Raw genomic sequence first — 23,567 nt, forward strand, 5'->3', positions numbered from 1 at the left:
GCTCTGGGCAGGCCCCTGCCATCAGCCAGGGAGCCTAGGCTGCTTGTTGCTGGCGCCGGCTGCACGCAGGCCTCAGGGTGGACAGTGGGAAAGGGGCTGGGGCTGCGCTGCCACAAGGATTAGGCCCCTCTTGGCTTCCTCATCATCTGTCCCTGGAATAACATCTTACAAGTGGAGGCTGGGGGGTGTTGGCACACGACCACTGATCCAGACACTACATAAGACCTCCGTCAACCCTGGCACAAGTGACCTAACACCCTAACCTGCCACAGGTAAGCAGGGGACCAGGCAGCCATGTCCTGCATCTATGGCATGGTGGGTGTCAATATAGGCTCATGAAATCAGGGTAGAGAGCCATGCCCCCTGCTACGGAGGAAGACAACCCCCCCATGTCTGTACCAATCTGGCCGTGGGGTAAAAGTCTCTCCTGACCCCAAGTACCAGGACCAGTCTGACCCCGAGTGGAGGGGCAAGACCCTCTAGGTGAGAGCCGTTGGCTCCTGACCCCTTCCCTGAGGCAGGGAGCCATTCTCCTCAGAGGCTCGGGCGTAAAGCGGGGGGGGGGGGGGGGGGGAGGTGCCAGGGGCCCCTGTTTCACGGTCAGGGTTAGGATTAGTTTCAGGGGTGTAGGTCCAAAGACATAGGCACGGTTCTTCGAGTATATCCGGTATCTTTTATTAGAGCGACTCAAATCGTGGGGGAAACTCTTTGCAAGCTTTCGGGAACGAGCACCCTTCTTCGTGCTGAGGATGCGGTAGCACCCAGGGGCGCCAGTCCGCTTGGCAGGCGAGAGCCGCCGTCACGGCCGGTACAGGCGGCTCGAGAGCCGGCCCGGCGGTAGGGGACGCACAGCCCCGCGCCCGCGCCCGCGCCCGCGCCCGGGGCGGGAGAGGACACCCTTGCCCGGCGCCGCCCGGCTCTTGGGCGCGGCTCCGGCGCGGCTACATATCCCCGCCCGCCGCCGCGCCTCCGCACTCGGGCCGCCGCCATGTACGGGAGCCAGCAGCAGCTGCAGCCGCCGACGCTGCCGCCGCACCTGCAGCCGCTGCTCCCCTGCGGCTCGCGGCCCGCCTCGCCCTGCCCCGAGCCGCTGCCGCTGCGCCGCTGCCCGTCGCCCTGCCCCGAGCCGCTGCCGCTGCCGCTGCGCCGCCGCTCGCCCTGCCCCGAGCCGCTGCCGCTCGGCCCGCCGCCGCCCCCGGAGCGCACCTACGGGCCGGGCTGCCGCCGGCCGCTGCCGCAGGTGCTGGAGCCGCCCGCCTGCTCCCCCTGCGCCCTGTCCCCGCCCGCCTGCACGCCCGGCTGCCATCACGTCATCTCCAGCTGCGACCCGCCGCAGGTAGGCGCCGCCCGCGACCCCCCTCCCGTCCCGGGACACGCGCAGCAGGGGCAGCTTGGCCCGAGCCGCCCTGCGGGGCCCGGGGCTCGGCAGGCTTGGCGGCATCCGCATGTGTAGGCAACTTGCCTCCGTTTTGCCAAACTTGTTTCTGAGCGGGGAGGGGGCTGGGAACAGGGAGGAAGGTCCAAGTGTTTTGTTTGAGTGGTTTTTGTTTTCTTCCGCATGACTTTACCTTTGAAATGGCCTTCTCGTGGAAAGGGTTGTATTTGGTAGTCGAGTTGGTCTGAGACAAAAAAGAAATGGAGAACTCTAGAACTCTTGGTTCAGAGATGATGCCTTTATCAGACCAACTAAGAAACTGCACAAAAACAAAAACCAACCCTCCCCCCCCCAACCTAATAATTGTTTGCAGTTTCTTAGCTGGTCTGATAAAAGGTATCATTTCTGAACCAAGAGCTCTAGAGTGCTGTACTCCTTCCCTGGAAACACTTTTCAAAACCAAAACACCCTCCCACCCCCCAGTTCAAACTGATTATGTTATTTCTATTTGTTTGTAACAAAGCAGTTGGGTTCATTCACTTTGCACATAAGAAAACAGTAGATGGTTCAGTCTGGTTGTTCAGTGAACCGTAACATCCATTATTTGCCAAGCTCTAATGCAAATATGAGGTATAGAACTGTTTTGTTGTCTGTCTTGGCAGTTTTGTTTCTTCTCTCTGACAGATTAGTTCTTTTATAAACGGTAATTTCTTTTTGTCGGGTGAAAGGAATGAATGCTTGGGGGCTGTTAAGAGGGAGGCTGCATTATGGAGGAGGAGGATAGGTGGACCTGAAAAGCTGGTGAAATCAAAACCAAGTAGTATTTTAAGATGTGTTTCTGTATTCTGACAGTAATTTTTATTATAGTAGTTACACCATAATACATTAGAGATAAAGGTATAATATATTTAATCATTAAAGTAGGGTGTAACTGAAAGAAGAGGTAACTAGGGTTTTTTAATGCATGAAGTTTTCTGTCACAATATTGGCTTCTCTTAATCCGGAGTGTGTGCTATTATTATTATTATTATTCTCTTTCTTACATGAACGACATTTCTTTACTAATTCTGCTCTATTACTGTATAAGGCTTAAAAAATTGAAAACCAGCAAAACCCTGCAGATGATTCTATCCTGTTGCAGCATTTTCTCTATTTCACATTGTCCCAGCAAACTTTTAAAATTCTGTGTCTGCATTTTTCTGTAAAAAAGAAAATGTTTTTGTAAGATACAGTTGAGCAGAGAGATGTCTGGGATGTCAGGTTCAGAACCGGACTAGAACTTCTTCAAGCACTGAATTTCAGAGTTTTGGTTAAAGCATATTGCTTCTAGTAAAAAGGAAAGAAAGTTGGGGGGGGGGGGGAAGAAATGCAAAAGGTGTCTTGTTACGTTTACCTGTCATTAAACTGTCCAAATATTAGACGTGCGAGCTTAACTTCTAGCAACTGAGTAGTCCCGTGGAAGTCAATAAAACAACTCACAGTTAAATCAAAGCATTATGTACATGCATGTTTTGTGGATTCAGAGTATCGTGTGTATAGAGCTCGGGTATCTTTATAAATTATTTCAAGCACACTTACCACAGTGCGTTTCAGTCGAATAAGGATTTGAAGAATCACGAGTCCACCAGGGAATTTAAATTGAGATTGATGTATAGTAAGGTAAATAGTCCAGATCTCTAGCAGAACATAAAAAAGCAGCAACTGGGGTTAGAAATCAGAAGAAGTAATATGCCTTCATCAGGACTCTGGCTGTAAAATCTGAATAAGCATTGCAGGATTTATTCTTGAATTAAGTTTTCCCTCTTGTACCTAGACTCCCACTAATTTCAGTGGAAGTAGGCTAGGGACATGGCAGTCAGAAGGTGGGAAAGGTATGTGGAATCCTCTATTGCCTCTGCCCTTAGTCTTCTTTATTGTTGGGTACCTCTTTTATTTCTTGTTTGGGCCTTGTTTATTTTGATATGAAATTTTTAATATCCAAGAAAGAATAGGGACTAATATCAGAATACTGATTTTTTTTTTCCAGAACCAGTTTCAGTGCAGTTTTACAAGAAACATAATTAAACTGCAGTATAAATATAAGTTTAAGAAATTCTGCTTAGAGCTGAAAATCATGCACCAGGATGTCACATTAGCCTGGTTTCCAGAAAGGGCAACTAAAACAGTAGCGGAACAGATGAAGAACAAAAAGTCTTAAATAAAGTCACAGGGCAGAGGAAAGATGTTGAATTAATATTGAGTTAAGGGAGGGTGGGGGGGGGCAGCCTGCAGCACAGGTGTCACAAATGGCACCCGCAACCTGTGTGTGTGGTACAAGGCAGATCAGAGAGGTAGGAGGGAGTGGCAGATAGGGCAGGGAGCAGAAGGAAAATAACAGATTGGGGAAGAAGTACAGGGAAGGAAGCAGAAAGTAGAGCAGAGAGCACAGCCTGATAATGAAATAACCAAGTTTCCTTGTTTAGCTGTGGTGCTTTTATGTTACTGAAAGTAAAATGTTCACAATAATGGAGTTATTCTAACTTATAATTGCTTTGTTTCGTCATGCAGTTCCACTTTCACTGGCATAAAATGGCTGTTATAGCTCTCGAAACAGGGCTCCTCAAAACTGTGGAAAGCAGAGTGCATTATGAACAGTGGCACAACTTTATACATGATGCCACATACCTGTAGCTCACATTTTTGCTGTGCAAGGCTCATAGTATTTGATTTTAAATATGTTTTTGGACATCCTCTTGTTTAGGAAGTTTGACACAGGGACACATCTTTAATTGTCCGAGTTAAAACATAAGTCTGTGTATTTTTTTTTTTTTTTTTTAAGTCTGTGGGATTGATTTTACTAGTTTTACTCAAGCATTCACTAACTTCACTGGAATATTTCTGGGAAAGTGCTGTAGGTTTCAGCCCTGTGTCAATCTTTGCATGAACTAGTATCAAATGTCATGATTTTCTAGCATGTACTTGTGTATATATAATCATGCATTATGGTGTGTTTTTCTGCAGAATTCTGCCTCATTTTGATTTAGTTATGGGTAGAAATTACGTACATGTTTTAAAAAAAGAAAAAGTGTGATTGAAAAAAGGATTCTAGCATTTCAGGGGTAAATGTTTAATTTTGCTGGTTTCTTTCTGGTCAGAATCTATGGTTTCCATGGAATTAATAGCTGACAAATATTTTTATTTGGAGTACAAGATAAACCTACACAGGAGTAAAAGGAGACCCTTTTTGTATTTTACCTGATCATTGACAGGTATCCCACAGAATATTAGATGGGTGTTCTGAAGAACAGACAAATTTCAGCTGCCTCACCACATACATAATGTACAGTGCTTTTAATATAGACTAATTCCAGAGGTAACCTAGTCTTTAGTAAAGTCTTCATTGGAGCCAGTTTGTTGCAGGCTCTTCCTATGCCAGTCTTTTGAAGGTTCCTTTATAGCTGTTTGTACAGTGTTGGCTTTGTTATTGATATGCCCATAAATACTGGAGATGAATTGGATGGAATATCTTTGTTATTGTTTTTTACATGTCGAAGCATATAAACTCATTTTTTTTGTACCAAAGCTTTTAATATAGGGACTAATTAAATGCATTTTAGAGTCCAGTGATAGGACATAACTGCCGCGGGACTACTTTCATGAGTAAAGATACCTGCATACATTGGCATTTCCAGAACCTGTCTGCAAACATTCAGAATTTTTCTTTGCTTGTTACACTGCTGATCATCTATTTTAAAAAATATGTCCCTGAAGAAATACAGAGCAGCTCTATTTTTAGCGTTTAATTTTTGCCTGGTTAGCTGGAAGAAGCATCAGTTAAGGTTGAAGTTGCATGCAGTGGTGGTCAAGGGTGCATGTTGAATGCGGTACGTGTGCCAGACTAGCTTTGCATGCCAGATCTGGTGGGAGTCCAAATTGGGTCCACAGATCAGCCCTATGGGCTGGATCTAGCACTCGGAGCCAGTGTGGCCTGAGCGCTGCATGCAGCATGTGCCCTGGACCAACCCTGCCTGCTGCATGCAGCAGGTGGGGCTGGGGCCAGTATAGGTTGCACGTGGCGCATGGGGCTGAAGTAGGCACATGTGCTTCATGCGGCCCTATATGCTGCATCCAATATGTGGGGCTGATCTGTGGGCCTGATCTGGCCTGTAGACCAGCCCTATACCTCTCATCTGACCTGCAAAGCCAGATGAGTTTAATACCCCCTCAGATATATTTACAAATTTATTGAATATTTAACCAGTTTTTTTAGATTTGGATTATTGATAATATGCATGCATAGTGCAAGCTGGTATAATAAATCTTATAAAAATACAGGGAAAAGTATCTACATGTACAATTTAAGTCTTGTTATTTAGACTTTTAAATTCTTTATTCAATTTCTACTTGGAAGATGACACTTTTGTATTGTGAAGACATAAAAGGTATGTCCCGATGAGCGCAGACATGTGGCATGCAGCACCACAGACCCATTTGCAGTGCCACGTGCAGGCATTCCCTGTGCTGCTACTTTGCAGTGCAGGGGTTTTTTTATCCTGGGGCTGAGTAGTACTATCAAAGGATTATATTAAAAATAATAATAATCCCTGATGTCATCCTAGAACATCTTAAAGAGAAAGAGGGGAAAACTGCATAAACTTTTTACCTGGTAATTTACATTTGAAGTGTCTTTTGAACAAATCTGCTCTTCCTTGCATTCTTGCAAATCCAGAGAGCTCAGTCACACCAGTGAAATCCATGCAAGCATTGCATCAACCTTGCTAACCTCTACTTCTCGATGAAAGTAATTCAGTTATCTCCACTGCAGCATGTTCCTCCTCTTTAATATTGCCGAAGTTACTCTAGCAGGGGCAACAACCTACAGCCTGTGGGCTAGATCTGGCCCAGGGAAACATAGGGGATCGGGTGCTATGCACCTTCACTCTACTGCCCGTTCCATCAGCAGTGTGTTCCTCTGTAGCCCTCTGCTGCTCTCGTTCCTGTGCTTATTTTTGCTGCAGAGAGGCTGGGGATTGGTGGTGATGGTAAATGCAGGCAGTTTGAGCTCTCCAGGAGATGGAGATTTGTGGTCCATGGCAGGGGGCTGGGTCATAAACTTCAGCCCGTGGTGACAAAATGCTAATCCCCCCCCCTGCACCTCCCCTGCGTCTGTTGCATTAGGATTTTAGTGATTAGGTTTAGGACCTGTGCGGTAGAAAGGAGGATTGTCCCTGAATTAGGCATCAAACTGAGATTAAGGTGAGAACATAGTATTAGCTGTAACTCTGTTGCATTCCTGTACACTCATTTTCCTACCTTGGACAGGGCATATCCATTAGAGTTGCAAAGCCATGTAGCTGATGGGGAGTTATAGGATTTTTGTATAGAGGGTCCTGGCTTCTGGTCTGTCTCCTAGATGTTTATGATGCCTAGCTGTACCGCAAGTTTGCCCTAGTGAGGAAAAGGGCAGAGAGATCCTGCCTCTGGCACAACTATTAGGAAAAAATAGTGAGAAAAATAGTGAGTTTCTCAGTGAGAAACTACGAAGATTTCCTCCTATTTTGTCCCTTTCACAGGGCTTTTGAGAAAGTGATCACCACTGCATTTAAATTAATAGCATTGCTATGAATTTAAAGTACTGTAACTGGGCTCAGGGTTTGTGAAAAAGCTTCTTCATATCTTAGGATATGGATGCTGGTGTACTTGGAGCTGTTTTAAAAGGAGAGTGCTTCTAAAGAGCAGTAGACATTGCAATGTAATTTGTTGCATGTAGAGTAACAAGCCAGGAATGATGTAAATGTACATTGTTACATTCGTATTTTTCTTGGCTTGTTCACACAACAACTGGAAGGTAACAGCCTCTTTGAAATGTTCCCTTCTTGAAACAGCTCCAAACGTATATGTCTATACCCTTAAAGAGAAATAATAATAATAATATTATTATTATTATTACTATTATTATGAGTAAAACATTTTCCCAGACTTCTAAGTATCCAGGTCTACATAGGATCTAAAATCTGTCCATATAAATCTTTGATTAGAGAGGGTTTTCATCTTATTCTTCCAGCCTTCTCAGAAATGAATTTATGCTTATGAGAGCATATTAGTATTTGACTAAATTATTTTATGTTTCCCTCCCAGAGTTAGGTAGCTGTAAATAGCATGAGTCATCTGTCCCAAGGGACAGCAGGATTTAGTTTAAGCAGGTTTACTTTTATTATAAGCCAGCCTGTTAAAAGAATACATTTTTCAATGTACATGGGGGTTTCAGAAACTAATGGCAGTTTCAAAATAAAACTATTTTACGGGCAACAATCATTTACTGCACCACATTGCTTCACTTCTGTATGTAGTCGTGACTGATGGGTGTGTTTGGCAATGCTGCAATCAGCGTTCCGCACTGCTGTATGGTTTCCCATTTCCTCATAGTTATAGGTTGGGCAGATTTTTTACCATTAGTTTTTGAAACACTGTCATAACATGCTCCGGTACTCGTGGCTGGATCAAGAGATACCTATCTTTTGTCACTGTTGATCATCTACTGTGGTTAATATTATACTTGGCCTACCAGCCCCACTTTTGCACCAGGTAGTTTTGAAACTGGGTTATAGTATATAAATTTCTATAATCTTTTTTTCGCTTTTGTTTTGCAAAGAATATTGCTGACTTCAGTAGGATTAGTCGCATGGTTAAAACTTGCAGGATCTGACTCAAATTAAGTAAAAAATTTTTTTTTAAAATCAAGCCAATGACAAGTGTTTCACTCTTAAATTCCCTAATTACTATAATTGATGCTTAGTCAGATTACTTCTTTTTTACTTCGGTTTATTTCTCCTGAGGATAATTTATGATTCATCTTTTTTCAGCAAGAGGGTTGAAAAACTGCTGTAGGTTCCTTACACCACAACAAAGATGTGTCCAGTTGAAAGTGGAGATCCGATATAGTTTGCAGTGGCTCTTATCCAGTGTTGAATGCTCTCTACAGTTAATAACTGCAACAAAAACTTCCTAGTGTTGCTGAGAGGTTAGGAGAGGAAATGCCTATGTTTGGTCTCCAAATTTTAAAATTGCAATATAGTACAATTGTAGATTGCAACAGAATACAGTCTGCAGATTGCAGCTTTTGTGGTAGAGTAGTAGGAACAGTCTTCAAACTGATTTCTTTGGGAATTTTGCATGTTGGGGAAAGTAGTGCTGTGGTCTCAATGGGCACTTTTTTGATAACATTAATGTCGCAGGCTTATGCGTGGCATGTTAAGGGTCCATTAAGGGATGCAGTGCTTGAAAAAGAAATGGAAAGAAATATTTGCCAAAAGAAAGTGAACATAAAAAAATTAACAATTGAAAGGAAAAGTTAAACTTCCTTTGTTGGCATCTTGATTCATAATTGAAAGTTACAAAGTTTTATGCCGTGTTGTGAAGGAATTTACAATAAGATATGGGGCCAGATGTTCCAAGAGTGATCTAGTATGGCATTTTTACGTTCTTGTCATTTTGCTGTTTAAGCAAAGTATAGATTTTTATCTACATTTCATCACAAAAGTGAGGTATTGAGAAACTAAAAGCACTTTAAGTTCAACATAAATTATTTTCTTAGCTATAATACTATGAGCCATGTCCTCAGCCAGTTAAAACTGGTGTAGCTCTGACTTCAATGTAGTTACACTGATTGACAATACATGAGGAACTACCTCAATATATTAGCATGTACTGTGATTTCTATTCCCATTTTGCACATGGGCACAGAGGCTAAGGGATATCTCCATCATTCTGTTGGGTACAGATGAAATAATAGAGAAAAATGAAATTATTATTATTCAAATTTAACTCAGCAACTACATGCCAAAAAAGTCTTATGTAGTGTAGAGGAAAATGTGCAGGTGGTCAAAAATGCTAATGAATTGCATGAAAATGAACTCTGGTGGTCAAAATGAGTGGAAACATGAAGTGGGGTAACAGCAGGACAGAAGTGTTTTAGTACAATGCATACAGTAAGTATATCTTTATTTTAGGATACTTGTGCAGCTGCCCTGAAGTACTGGTTAATTTAATTGTGTGGAAGACCTGAGTTTTAGGTTGAAGTGAAAATGGAGGCCTCCCTGAATGCCTGCCCCCAGTCTTAGAATATACTTGGTATTGTTTGTGCTTATTACCTGTATTTTCACAGATGAAATAGTATCTCTTGCAGCCAGCTCTTCAAAATATGCTGGAGAAATTATTGTGGCTAGCCCTAAAGCCCAGGGCCCCTCTGTGTATTTATTATTGTTAGATCTGAAAATGGATTCCACATTTGAAAGTCTGGCCCTTCATTTCTTGACTGCAAAGAAGAAAAATATTTCTGTGATGGTAAATTCTTTAATGAAGATGAGGATAGGTACTCTGGTGTTGAGCATTGTAGGAAACTTATGCAGTAAATTAATTTTAAAAGCACTGTGCTTAGCAGAAATGGTATGTTGCATGAGTGTCCAGTGGATTAGTTTTGCCAACTTTGGGTTGGCAGCATGTCCATATCATATAGTCCCTGCCAGACTCTAAGTGATGTCAGAGCGGCATGTATAGTGCCAAAGTTTGTACACAAAATGGGTACACTTTAAATACAAGTTGTTTTTTTTAACTCCTGTGTGTGTGTGTGTGTGTGTGTGTGTGTGTGCGCGCGCGCGCATGTGCATGCATGCCTAAGAGGGCACATCTATATGTTCATTAATGCATTATAGTTACTGAGCATTAAATTTAGTACCTTTTAATAACAGGTACTAACTGAATGAGCAGTAACCAGCGCTACTGCACAGTAGCACCAGCACAGAGTTTTTTGTGATGCTAACGTGCAGTAGACTAATTTTACTAAGCATTAGTGCATTAGCACAGCTCTTGCGCATCAGCACGTCATGGCAGTAGAATTAGTCTACTGAGCATTTAGCATCTTGTGTAGACACGCCCAAAGTGACTTTTAGCATTTTTTAGCGTCCGTGTGCATTTGTGCAACCAAATCTTCAAATATGGCATTATTAAACTACAAAACCCATTCACTGGCCAAATATTAATAATATTAATCATAGTCTGTTTTTAGCTGCTTAAAAAATGTTTCTTGTTTACATACTATCTACAGGCAAGCAATAAATATTATCCTGTTGCATATTTTTAGATAAATTGCTTATTTTTTACTATTGTGGAGTTTATTTAACCAATGCATTAATTTCTCAAGATAAATTTCTATATACTTGTTTATTTTGAAGTTTGCCTCTTAAAAAAAGACAAAAACAAAAAAACCCCAAAAAACATAACCCCCCCCCCCGAGCTTTGGGAGAATCTAATAACAATAATAATAATATTTATAACCACAGTAATCATAATAATTATGCTCCATAACATTAAAAAGGTATGGACCTGCATTTCCAAAAGTAACTTTAGGTGTTTCAGTTTTTAGGTGTTTAATTTAAGATGCTTTAAAGAGGCTTTAAGTCCTTAGTTTTGGAACCTCAAAACTAAGATACAGTATAACCTCATAAATCCAGCATGCTTCGGACCAAGCACCTGGCAGAAATTTGAAAATTCCAGATTTTTGCAACCAGTGTGTGGGGTGGGGGGCAGCAGCCACATGTAGAGCGGCAACACAGGGTGGTACATGGGGGCATCCGCTGTGTGCAAGCTTCTCCCTCCACTGCTCTGGGACTGGCCACCACTACTCCCCACTGTAATGTATTTTTTTAAAAGTGCTGGATTTTCAAGAATTCTGGATTTTTGGTATCTGGATTTATGAGGTTATACTGCACAACAAATTCTAGCAATTTTTTAAAGCAGGGTTGTCAAGCTTACAGCCACAGTTCTCCTAGGAGAGCTGGGAAATTGAGGTTGGGATGAATTAGGGCAAAGCCTGCTGCCAGAGTCCAGGGTACCAAACACCAGTGGGGATGTGTGTTCTGGCAAGGGGTAAGTAATGACTACATTACCCCCCTCCCCTCCCGGTCCCTGATTCAAGGGCCCTGCTGACCTAATCGGGTCTGGATCCAGCCCCAAGGAGCTCTGCAGTCTGTATCTGGCCCAGGAGGCCAGATTAATTTGACACCCCTCTTTTAAAGTTTAGGCCATGACTTAAGAAGAAATCTTTAGAAATACTTTTTCATTTCATAATACATTTATACCTGATTTTTCGTACGTGTTTTTCTGTGTAAATTTGGAAATGTTTAAAAGCTGGGGTATTTAGGATCATACCAAAGACCTTGGAAAGTAAATAGCAGTAATTGCTGATTCTTTTTATTTTCTTCTTTCTTATAGGAAATCCAGTCTCCAAACATAAAAATATCTCCCTGTTCACAGGGTACTGTTCGGAGGATTATAATAGAGAATCCTGAACAGGTAGGAAGATTGCATAAAAACTGGAATGTTCTGTTTTCATATTTCTCACTCTCCAAATGCCTGGTCTTCTGAAATGTTGAATAACTCCTTGTTATGTTTCAAGCATCTTAAATTCTCATGGCCGTGGGCATGATTCTGTAAATTTAGATGTAAATATTGAAAATTGAAATCAACAGGAATTGGAGGTACTAAGCACCTCCCAGGATCTGTCTCTACAGTCAGATCTACTTAGGTAGTGTAAACATTGCTGCTGTTAGGGATGAATTCTTGACTATGGTTGTATAAAAGGACATTATCTAGGATTAGGGACAGCTGCTTTGCTCCCAGCTATAGGAGGGCAGTTGTATACAAAAGGCTTTGAAAACATATCTGTCCAAGTTAATCTTCTATGACACAATCCTTGGTAAAAACTTTTCAGGTTAAAACATTTAAAACTGACAATATGAAACTTGATTTTCATCTTCCATGATACATTCTGTTCATGGTAATTCTATTTATTATTGTTATTGGAATATGTATTGTTCACTTATGCTACTTGTAACATACGGTTTAGAATATCATGGAAATATTTGGACCTTGATGCACAAATCTTACATTTTCCCAATATATTTAGATTTCTAGAACAGTTTTATGGCTTGTCATCACCTTCCCTTCCTTGTCCTGTCTAAGTGGGGCTGCTGTTGTGGATCCTGGCTCTCCACTGACTTTGGTCATGCATATCTTCTTTCAACTCCTCCTCTCATGTCCCTCTCCACTATATCTCTCCAACTCATCTTCAGTCTTCCTTTTCCCCTTTTCTCTGGTAGTGTCATTCTGATAACTTCTTTTCCCATGTATTCTTCCAGACTCTTTTGAACATGACCATACCATGCCAGTCTTCTCTTTTGTACTTTCTTAGATGCCTCCACTACCTTCACTGATCCTCAGATGTAAGCATTCCTTACTTTATCTCTCTTCATTGCTCCACACCTCCATTGGAGCATTCTTATCTCTGTCACATTCAGTTTCCTTTCATGAGTTTTCTTCAGGGGCCATGTCTCTGCTCCGTACAGTAGTGAAGAACGTACATGTCTTGCAGACTTTTCCCTTCAGCTTCACTTATATTCTCCTGTTGCATAATACAGGGTCTTCATAAAGTTGTTGTGCACAACCTAAGTTACTAAAGTTTAAAAGTGCACAAGGACTTTATGAAGACCCTGTATTCCTGTCACCTATATCCAGCTTGTCCATCCTGCTGTTGTTTGATGGCTCATGTTATTTGATGGCTCATGATGCAGATCCAAGTTTTATGGCTTGTAAAGCTATTAAAATTAGCAGAAAGTGTGGGGGGGAAGGTTGGGGGGTGGGGGGAGAAATGTTGCTGGCTTTAGCCTAAGCTTCAGAACTATATAACTCTAGAATCTTTATTCAGGCAGTTAAGCTGGGATTTAATGTGAATGCCAAGAGATACAGGTAAAATGTTCTTGCTTTCTGTATCAGTTTATGAAACCTGTTTTGTAAACAGGCAGAACTTTGCACAGATAGTATATTTAAAGTTGCAAAGCATGCAAGATACTTTCTTAGCACTAAGATTTTTAAGCCATTTTATGCAGCTGTTCTGCTAGACTTATTGAAAGATACAATTCTTCTATTCAGCAGGTATACCTCAAAGGAAAATAATTTATTTGTCCTAGGTGAGGAAGCAATAAATATTGTAAGTTTGAACTCTGATAATGCAGTATTCAACTACATTAAAAAGATTATGATTTGTACACTCAAGGAAACTTTTCAGTGTCCAGTGTGTACATGGACCCTCTGAAGTGTTTGATCTCTTCCCCCTCCTTTCCCTTTGAGGCCATTAATGCTTATGAGACAATAAAAAAGAAATGAAATAAGATTTTCTTATGCAGAGACAGCATCTTACCATGTTGTATATAATTTCTTTTCTCCTGCATATTTTTGCTTTGTTTGAATAACTGACTTGTTAATCTTGTTGTAGGTCAGTACCAGTCTGTCTCTGTCCTCTGGAATTGATCAAACAGTTCAGATTGCTTGTATTCTGATGCACAATTTATATTATAACAATAATAAAATGGAGAACTTGGTGTATTGGGACAAGGCTTCATCCACTGAAATTAATGAGTTCAATTTCAGTGAAACTGAGCTGCTTTCGTGAATTCAATCTACCTTGGTGTGGAACTCAAATTTAACAATATTTCCTCTTTTGCTTAATTATATTACATAGGGATTAATTACATAGGGATAATCCCAGAGAGTCTTCACATGACAGTTTCCTGGATTTAGATCTTGAATTGTTGTGGTATAAACATACCTGTAGTATAGTATGAGATCCTTAGTTCTATCTGAGGAATTGATACTGTTTAACCTAGATTACCTTTTGCAAATGAAGCAGACCAAACTGCCCTGAGTTTAAAGTGTACTTATTAACCATTTTGGCTAACCAGTAGAGAGGCAGTTAGTATTTTCCAACTCAGATTCTTAAGGTATAACTAAAGTATTCCTAGCAGTAGGAGATCTGGTCCTGGGTTGGAATATGAATTTAGTTGTTGGATCTCTGATGTACCACACAGCATTTGTCAATAGTAATAACCTTTTTATCTCTATCACCTTGTAAATAAGGGTGAAGAGGGCACAAGGCTCTTATAATAGATCCCCGCACATTGTTTTTCACCCAGAAAAATCAGCAAGTCTCTATAGATGCACCTGAAATACCTGGAGAAGCTGATTACTCAGTTTTGCCTAAACCAATGTATGCACCTAGTGATATTTTTCTCAAAACCTCATGCATCCAGGATGGAAGTACCGCTCCATATCTGAATGCAAGACTTGCCTTGGCTTACTCCTTTTAAGGGACAAAACTAGTTAGGTCAGGAGTCGGCAACCTACAGTTTGCAGCCAGATCCAGCCTGTGAAGCCATTTGGTCCAGCACATAGACATGGGGGGCTTCAGTGCCATTTGGCCATGCGTGGCTTTGGCAGCAGTTGCCTTCCTGTGCCATGACCGTGTGGAAGAATCTGCAGTGTCCACTTTCCCCCTGCCACCATGTAGTAAAACACTGTCAGTGGCTGGGTTCTAGCACCCACCCACTTGTGACCTGAACTGGGTCCATCCAAGCCACAGCCTGAAAGGTCTCTGGCAGCTGAGGTAGGTAATTTCCTTAGCCCTTTGTGGACCAGATAAAGGGTAAACAGTTTCCACCCAGAGCCTTTGATTTCCAGACTGTGAGAACAGGTTTTGCAAATAATCTGGTCTAGTTGAGTGCACTTCACCAGAGCTCAAAGTAAGCTTCAAGGCATGACTGAAAAATGTATCCATTGCAGAAATTTTATGAAGTGGCTGCCTGAAATTCTCTTCACAAATTCACAAGAAGTTGTATAATTTCTAAAGTTTCTAGATTGCATTCTGTTTTTGATAAAACAGTGTCTCAAATCACTATTCTTTGGTGAGATTGAGGTTTTGTTTCCAAATGGACTGGTCTTTTCTTTAGGGTTGTCCACAGTGGAATGTGTCTATGGTCACTTAGGCAACGGAAACAGAGAAGTTACTTTGAGATCTAATGTCCACATGCTCATTTTGCAGTCTACTTTTCATAGATTCATAGATGTTAGGGTCGGAAGGGACCTCAATAGATCATCGAGTCCGACCCCCTGCATAGGCAGGAAAGAGTGCTGGGTCTAGATGACCCCAGCTAGATACTCATCTAACCTCCTCTTGAAGACCCCCAGGGTAGGGGAGAGCACCACCTCCCTTGGGAGCCCGTTCCAGACCTTGGCCACTCGAACTGTGAAGAAGTTCTTCCTAATGTCCAATCTAAATCTGCTCTCTGTTAGCTTGTGGCCATTATTTCTTGTAAACCCCCGGGGGCGCCTTGGTGAATAAATACTCACCAATTCCCTTCTGTGCCCCCGTGATGAACTTATAGGCAGCCACAAGGTCGTCTCTCAACTTCCTCTTGCGGAGGCTGAAAAGGTCCAGTTTCTCTAGTCTCTCCTCGTAGGGCTTGGTCTGCAGGCCCTTAACCATACAAGTGGCCCTTCTCTGGACCCTCTCCATGTTATCCGCATCTCTCTTGAATTGCGCGCAGTACTCCAACTGCAGTCTGACCAGCGCCCAATAGAGGGGAAGTATCACCTCCTTGGACCTATTCGTCATGCATCTGCTGATAAAGTGCCATTGGCTTTTCTGATGGCTTCGTCACACTGCCGACTCATGTTCATCTTGGAGTCCACTAGGACTCCAAGATCCCTTTCCACTTCCGTGCCACCCAGCAGGTCATTCCCTAGGCTGTAGGTGTGCTGGACATTTTTCCTCCCTAGGTGCAGCACTTTGCATTTCTCCTTGTTGAACTGCATTCTGTTGTTTTCTGCCCACTTGTCCAACCTGTCCAGGTCTGCTTGCAGCTGTTCCCTGCCCTCTGGCGTGTCCACATCTCCCCATAGCTTTGTGTCATCTGCAAACTTGGACAGAGTACATTTCACTCCCTCGTCCAAGTCATTGATGAAGACATTAAAGAGTATCGGTCCAAGGACCGAGCCCTGTGGGACCCCACTGCCCACACCCTTCCAGGTCGAAGCTGACCCATCCACCACGACTCTCTGGGTGCGACCCTCCAGCCAATCTGCCACCCACCGGACTGTGTAGTCATCCAAGTCACAGCCTCTTAACTTGTTCACCAGTATGGGGTGGGATACCGTATCGAAGGCCTTCCTGAAGTCTAAGTATACGACATCCACCCCTCGTCCTGTGTCCAGGCGTTTCGTAACCTGGTCATAAAGAGAGACTAGATTGGTCAGGCACGATCTGCCTGCCACAAACCCGTGCTGGTTTCCCCTCAGCATAATTTGTCCTGCCGGGCTCTCGCATATGTGAGCCTTGATAATTTTTTCAAAGACTTTGCCAAGGATGGAGGTGAGACTGACTGGCTTACAGTTGCCCGGGTCCTCCTTCCTCCCCTTCTTGAAAATGGGGACCACACTGGCCCTTTTCCAGTCCTCCGGGACTTTGCCCGTGTGCCACGAGCGTTCAAATATTCCTGCCAGTGGCTCTGCAATGATGTTGGCCAGTGCCTTCAGCACCCTCGGATGGAGCTTATCCGGGCCTGCCGACTGAAAGGCATCCAGTTCTTCCAAGTGACTCTGCACCATCTCAGGGTCTACGCGTGGAAGTCTGGCGCCTTGCTGCTGCCTCTCTACAACCCCAGTGAGAGACTTGTCGTGCCCCTCGCTTAGGAACACTGAGGCAAAGAACTTGTTGAGGAGTTCAGCCTTGTCCCCCCTGTCCGTCACCAATTGTTTCTGCCCATTTAGCAGGGGTCCTATTCCTCCCTGGGCCTTCCTTTTACTCCCTATATAGCTGAAAAACAATTTCTTGTTGTCCTTTACTTGGGATGCCATCCTCAGCTCCATGGTAGCTTTGGCCCATCTAACTGCCTCCCTACAAGCATGAGCAGAGGAGGTATATTCGTCTTTGGTGATCTCTCCCTGTTTCCACTTTTTATGTGCTCCCCTTTTGGCCCTTAGGCTGCCCTGGATTTCTCTGGTCAGCCAGGGAAGCCTCCTGGCCCCTTTCCCTCTTTTACTCCACATGGGGATCGTCTCGCTTTGTGCCCGAAGGATCGTTTCCTTAAGGCACAGCCACCCTTCTTGGGCTCCCATTCTTCTCATTCTTCACTTCTTGTGCTGTGGGTCTGCAGTTGAGGAATTTGGCATGATAGATGTGACCTGCCCTTTATGTCCACAGTGCATATGCACTGTCTATCCATAGGGCTTATACACTTTCTGGAGCTACTGCTGATCAGAAATGCTCAAGCTCTTGAGTTCTCAAAGAGCTCCAGTTGCTGTAAAGTAACTTTATCTTATTAGTATGTCTTTTTTTTTTTTTTTTTCAATGTATGCAGTCCTGTGTCATGTCTAAATAAAACTGTTTTTTTTCAGTCTGCAGGGTACTAATTCATAATGGGCCAAATGTATGTGTGGCATAGCCAGGAAGATGGTGTATTAATGTTTTGTGGTGGATTTTTTTTTTTTCTTACCTACTATGCAGGAGCCGTTGTCTCCATTTCTGAGAGGAGGAAGCTTTTGCCCAGGAAATAATGTTATTTATGAAAAGACCATAAGAAAATATGAATACTTAAATCCCCAAAAGGTAAGCAATTTTTTGTTTTGTTTGTTTGTACTTACCTGTTTTGCAATAAAATTACCACGTTCTACAGTTGTCTCAAGTTTTTGCTTTTTATGGCATTAATATCTAGTCTGATAGTTTTTTGTATAAAATCAGATTAAAACCTTGAAGTCGATGGAGGTACTTTTATGAGTGAGATGAGCAGGATTTGGCATGTTTAACTGTGTTTTTGCTCTAAAACTTCCTTTTAAAATTCAAGCATGGAGTCCCTGTGCCTTTGTCTTATGGTATCATTTGTTTGGTTTGTAGGCCCCTTATTCACCTTAGTAAGCAGACAGTTGTAGTGATAGACCTCTCTAGCTTGTCCATAATTGGAAAATGAGGGTAGTCAAACATTGGAACAAATTACCTCGCAGAGGGGTAAATTTAAATTTTGGTGCCTGGAGTGGCATATTGGGAGAGTGCTTGCCTCCTTGTGCAGTCTGAGGCAGTGGCATGGGTAGTGTTGCCCTAGTCTGAGCTCCCCCAACACAGGTGATGGTGCGAGCATAGGCTCCTTAGAGGTTGCTATTCTGACACTGCCTCTGAATCTGTACCTAAATTACTCTATTGTTGCCTATAAAAGCTGTGGGATCTTAATCCTTCAATGTTTTAAGAAGAGGTTAGATGAGCTCTTGTATGGGATGATTTGGATACGGGTAATCTTGCCTTGGAGCAGGGGGTTGGATTAGGTCAGGGGTTCCCAAAATGTATACCCACAGGGGTACGCAAGACATCGGGGGGGGGGGGGAGAGGGGTGTACAAGAGAGAAATTGTGTAATGGCAGATTTTAATTTTCATTATAATAATAATAATAATCAACATTTTAAGGGGTTAAGATACAAATTTTACCTGGTAGGGGTACACAGGCAGCTGGTAAATCTGGAAGGGGGTATGCAATAAGAAAGACATTTGGGAACCTTTGGACTAAGTGGCTTTTTGGGGTCTTTTCCAGCCTAGTTTTCTGATTCTGTGAGTTCTAATTTTTTAAACTCTGTAGTGTAGAAGGTGGGGAGCAAACCTTTTCCTCTCTCATTGGCCACTCGTGGTCTAGGAGGAAAATAAGAAAAAAGAGGTCAAGGAAAGGGCACTTGTGAGAACAGACTGAACTGAGAGAACACTTGAAATGTGTAGCAGGAAAATCATCATCGAGGATTAGCTTCGGGTTAGAGGAGGGTCGGGCAGAGACGCTATGGGTCAAACTACAAGGGAGATATGGCAAAAGGGACCTTACAGTGGGTGTCTACCCAGACCACCCAACCAGGGGGAAGAGCTGGACCAGGACTTCTCCAGTCAGCTTATGGAGGCGGTTAGGTCAAGGGATGTTATTGTCATGGGTGACCTAAACTACCCAGACATTTGCTGGGAGGAGCAGACAGCCAGGTCTGACCACTCGTGTAGGTTCCTGGCTGTATTACAGGACCTTCATCTTATCCAGCAAGTGCACAGTCCCACTAGGGGTAACGCCTTGCTGGACCTGGTCCTGGCCACAGGGGATGACCTGGTGAGGGGACTGCAGGTCCTTGACCACCTAGGCAATAGCGATCATCACCTGCTGGATTTCACTATTCGGTGTAGGGCGTCAAGGGGTTACATCAAGGCTGAAGCCCTTGACTTCAGAAGGGCCAACTTCAATGAGCTTAGGAGATTAGTGGGAGAGGCAATGAGGGGCCCAGAAGGTAGAGGAGATGGGAGTCCACGAGGGATGGTCGTACCTTAAGGGGGCGATCCTCCGGGCCCAAAGTATAACAGTCCCTGAGAGAAGCAAGGGGGGTAAGGGTGCTCAGAGACCCCCTTGGCTCAGCAAGGGCATTCAGGAATGCCTGAGGACTAAAAGGGGGGCATACAACCAGTGGAAGGGAAGAGCTATCACCAAAGAGGAGTACTCCTCCTTGGCCTGGGAGTGTAGGAGGGCTATTAGGAAGGCCAAGGTAGAGATGGAACTCAGACTAGCATCCAGGATTAAGGACAACAAAAAGTCCTTTTTCAAGTACATTGCCTGGTGCCCTCTTCTTGCTCCCGATGTAGGGCCCCTGCAAGATGCAAATGTTAATCTTGTGGCTACACCAGATGAGAGAGCTGATATTTTTTAACAATTTATTTGCCTCTGTTTTCTTGAACAGGGACTGGGATATCCCACCTACCAGAGGTAGGGACAATCTTGGGGATAGCTCTGTCAGGCCTTCAGTCAGTGCAGATGTAGTTAGGGATCTTCTGGAAGGGCTAGACATTTTAAAATCTGCAGGTCCAGATGCCCTCCACCCAAGGGTGTTGAGGGAGCTGGCAGGGGTCATCGCAGAGCCCTTGACCTGGCTGTATGAGCATTCGTGGTCATCTGGCCACAGAGGCAGAAAGGGATCTTGGAGTCATTATTGACTCCAAGATGAACATGAACCACCAATGCCAGACCGCAGCCAGCAAAGCCCAGCCATACCTTGTCATGCATCCACAGATGCATCTCAAGCCAGTCCAGAGAGGTGATACTCCCCCTCTATGCGACTTTGGTCAGGCCGCAGTTGGAGTACTGCGTCCAGTACTGGGCGCCGCACTTCAAAAGGGATGTGGCCAGCCTGGAGAGGGTTCAGAGGAGGGCCACCCACTTGGTGAGAGGGCAGCAGGACAGGCCCTATGAGGAGGGGCTGAGGGACCTGAATCTGTTCAGCCTCAGCAAGAGGAGGCTGAGGGGGGACTTGGTGGCTGCCTACAAACTCATCAGGGGAGATCAACAGCAAATAGGTAGAGCCCTTTTCTCCCCAGCACCACCTGTGGTGACAAGGAACAATGGTAATAAGCTGATGGAGAATAGGTTTAGGTTAGAGGTCAGAAAGCAATATTTTACAGTTAGGGTGGCCAAAATCTGGAACCAACTTCCCAGGGAAGTGGTCCTCGCCCCTACCTTGGGCAAATTCAAGAGGAGGTTGAATGATCACCCGTCTGGGGTCTTGTGAACCCAGCATTCATTCCTGCCTATGGCAGGGGGTCAAGCTAGATGATCTGTTCAGGTCCCTCCTGACCCTAGCTACTATGAAACTGAGAAAAAAATCAAAAAGCCCCAAAATTCCAACCTATGTATAGTCCATGTTGAGACCAGCAAAATAAATGCTAAAAATTGTATTTCTCATTTCAGTTGAGCCTTTTTTGTTTGTTTAAATATGTTTATAAAGGCACATTTGTCAGTGTAATTCAACTATTTGAAAAGACAGTCAATATAAACTATGATTTTTAGGACTTTCCATGTAAAATATATATTTTATGTGTGCAGTACTTCTATACTGAGTAAAGCGTGGTTCTCGATGTAAAGTAATCTTGAATTCTTGTTCCTTTTTTTTATATACCAGGTTTCCTACCAAATTCCTCTGCAATCTAACCAGTGCCATGTTCCCCAGACATGCCAGCAAACTGAACAGTCACAAATCACTCAGCAGTGCCAACAAACCCAAACTGGTATTCCCTGTGAAATAATTCCAATCCCTGTGTGTGGTGATGGTAGAGAAAGGAGCAGGGTAACTGTCCAGACATGTGAACCGGTAAGAAAAACTTCTACTAAGTATTTTTCTTTTCATAATATATTATTATGACCTTGAGGGGTGTGGTCTCAGAAAGGTTAAGATACCTTGCTACACTTCTAGATGCAAAAGTTCAAACAGCAGCTTCAGAGCTGTGCCACAGGCCACCCCCAGTTGTCCCTGCTGTAAATGGGTCATTCAGGCTACAGAAGTTAAGGCAGTTGGACATGATGCTGACCATGTCATGTCTTCTGTGCCATTGGCTATAGAAACTGCTCTAGCCCCATGGGCAACTAGGCTCCAGAGGACCTTCGTCTTATTTTATAATAATATACGATAGTGCTTTACAGAGAAGCTGTGTTCTAGGTTTTCTCCTTGAAGTGCTCTATCTAAATAATGTGACGTGGTGATTTTAAGTTCCTTGTCTCCTTTTGGAAAATGCACAAAATAAATAAACAAAATGTGTGTGTATGTATGTATGTATCTTACTGCTGAACAATGACAACTTTCCCTTTTCTTGCAATCTCAGCATAGTGTGATTCTTTTGTGATTTGTCCAGAGTTGTCAAAGCACACACTTATGAGCTTATTGAGTCAGCTGTATATATTTTAAGGGGCCCAAGTGGAAGGAGATTTTTTGGCTGGAGTGCAGACAAAATACACTTCAAAACTGCTCTGTAGCTTTACGATCATGTCACTGGCAGATAGAGATGATGATTTTACATATGTTTTCCCTATATCCTGTTTATGGCATTTTGAGGGTAATTTTAAACCAAACCCATGCTGTCCAAAAACTGTGTGTTTGACCATTGCACTTGTCAAATTGACAGTTACTCTAGAAACACATTTACTAAGCAGTGGTTGGAAATTTGACTCTTAGGCATATTCCATCTAAATAGAAAAGACTAGAAAACTTATCCTGTCTCAGAAGATTACTTTGTTTTCAGAAAGTGTGGTACATAGGCTTATTCATTCCTCCTTTTACATTTTGTGGGAATTTAGTATCTTTTTCTCAGAAGTAAGATGTTTGTGTATGATCTTCCTGTTGTGGTACTCTCATAAGCATGCCACACTTGGCTAATCTGTTTACCTGTATGTAGTCTTAGCAGCACACAGTATCCTCTAAGGTGGCTTTTCTGGCTGTTATCAGTTAGTGTGTGATGTCAAGCCAGTCTTTTTAGCACTATCTATTTCCATTTTTTTGTTATCTAAGGGTCAGATTTTTAATCGTCTTGGGGCATGTTTGGCACTTGTGTACAAGTAGGAATTTCGTTTCTTGGCTATGTAACTCTGCATGCTGAGAAGACTATGTATGCACATGTCTGAGATCAAGTCTTGCGAACAAAATGATGGAGGAGAAGGGCACTCCTGTGTGTTTAACCCCAGTAGCTGAGTGATCCAGGACACTTATACAGAAAGTTGGAGACATAGGTTCTAGGTGACCTCTGCTTAAAGAGGGTTAAAACCTCTATCTTTCTGACACCTCTTCACAGTACTCTAATGACCAGTTAGATATGCCTCTCCCCAGTGCTTCTTTTGAGAATGAGCCATTGTGCCTTGCATTGAATAGTTATTGGAAAAGATGGACAAAAAGTAGTTTTTGCCTCACTGGGAGCAGGGCTCTAGGCTGAAATCCATGGCCTGTGCTGTCTTGTTGAGTCACACTTTCTCTAGCTTGCTTTCTTCTACTTGGGCCCACATTGGTTGCCTGGGGAGGGGTGGAGATAGTATCAAAGAAAACTCCCGTAAAAGGGTATGGGTAAGGCTTGATCTGTGGTGTGGTGGTTAGAGTGCTGTGCTGGGAAGTTGGAGAGATGCAAGTTCAAGCACACTGTGGGAAAGGGGGCCTAGAACCTGTGGGCACTTACAGATGTGTTCTGGGAGTTAGAGGAGGCACTTTATTTAGCTCAGCTCCAAGAGCCACACTAAATAAGTGTCACATGTATCAGCATTCCCATGCTGAAAAATGGTGGTGGGGCACTTTGAACTAAAGCTTATTAAACCAGCATTAATTTAAAGTGCCCCACCACCATTTTTCAGTGTGGGGATGCTGATGCCTGTGGCACTGGAGTTTGCTGGAGCTTGGTAATTGCCATGCTCCAGGAGACTCAATGAATCAAGTCTGCTTCAACACGCTGTTATTGCAGCACATCGGAGCAGCCTTCCTGCACATATATAGGAGCCCTGTGTTTCCAGAT

General features: G+C 43.3%; 1 protein-coding gene across 1 annotated transcript in view; it reads left to right on the forward strand.

The window, feature by feature from the left end:
• Nucleotides 1–973: 973 nt before the first annotated feature.
• The window catches only part of POF1B (POF1B actin binding protein), a 46,085-nt gene continuing 23,491 nt past the window's right edge, over nucleotides 974–23,567 (forward strand). The window contains exons 1-4 of the mRNA XM_019487945.2: nucleotides 974–1,336; nucleotides 11,624–11,704; nucleotides 17,748–17,849; nucleotides 21,203–21,391. Coding sequence (XP_019343490.2) covers nucleotides 989–1,336; nucleotides 11,624–11,704; nucleotides 17,748–17,849; nucleotides 21,203–21,391 — 720 coding nt within the window. The 5' untranslated portion in view covers nucleotides 974–988. The remainder of the gene's footprint in view (nucleotides 1,337–11,623; nucleotides 11,705–17,747; nucleotides 17,850–21,202; nucleotides 21,392–23,567) is intronic.

The sequence above is a fragment of the Alligator mississippiensis genome, chromosome 8, assembly GCF_030867095.1.
Source record: "Alligator mississippiensis isolate rAllMis1 chromosome 8, rAllMis1, whole genome shotgun sequence".
NCBI lineage: Eukaryota > Metazoa > Chordata > Crocodylia > Alligatoridae > Alligator > Alligator mississippiensis.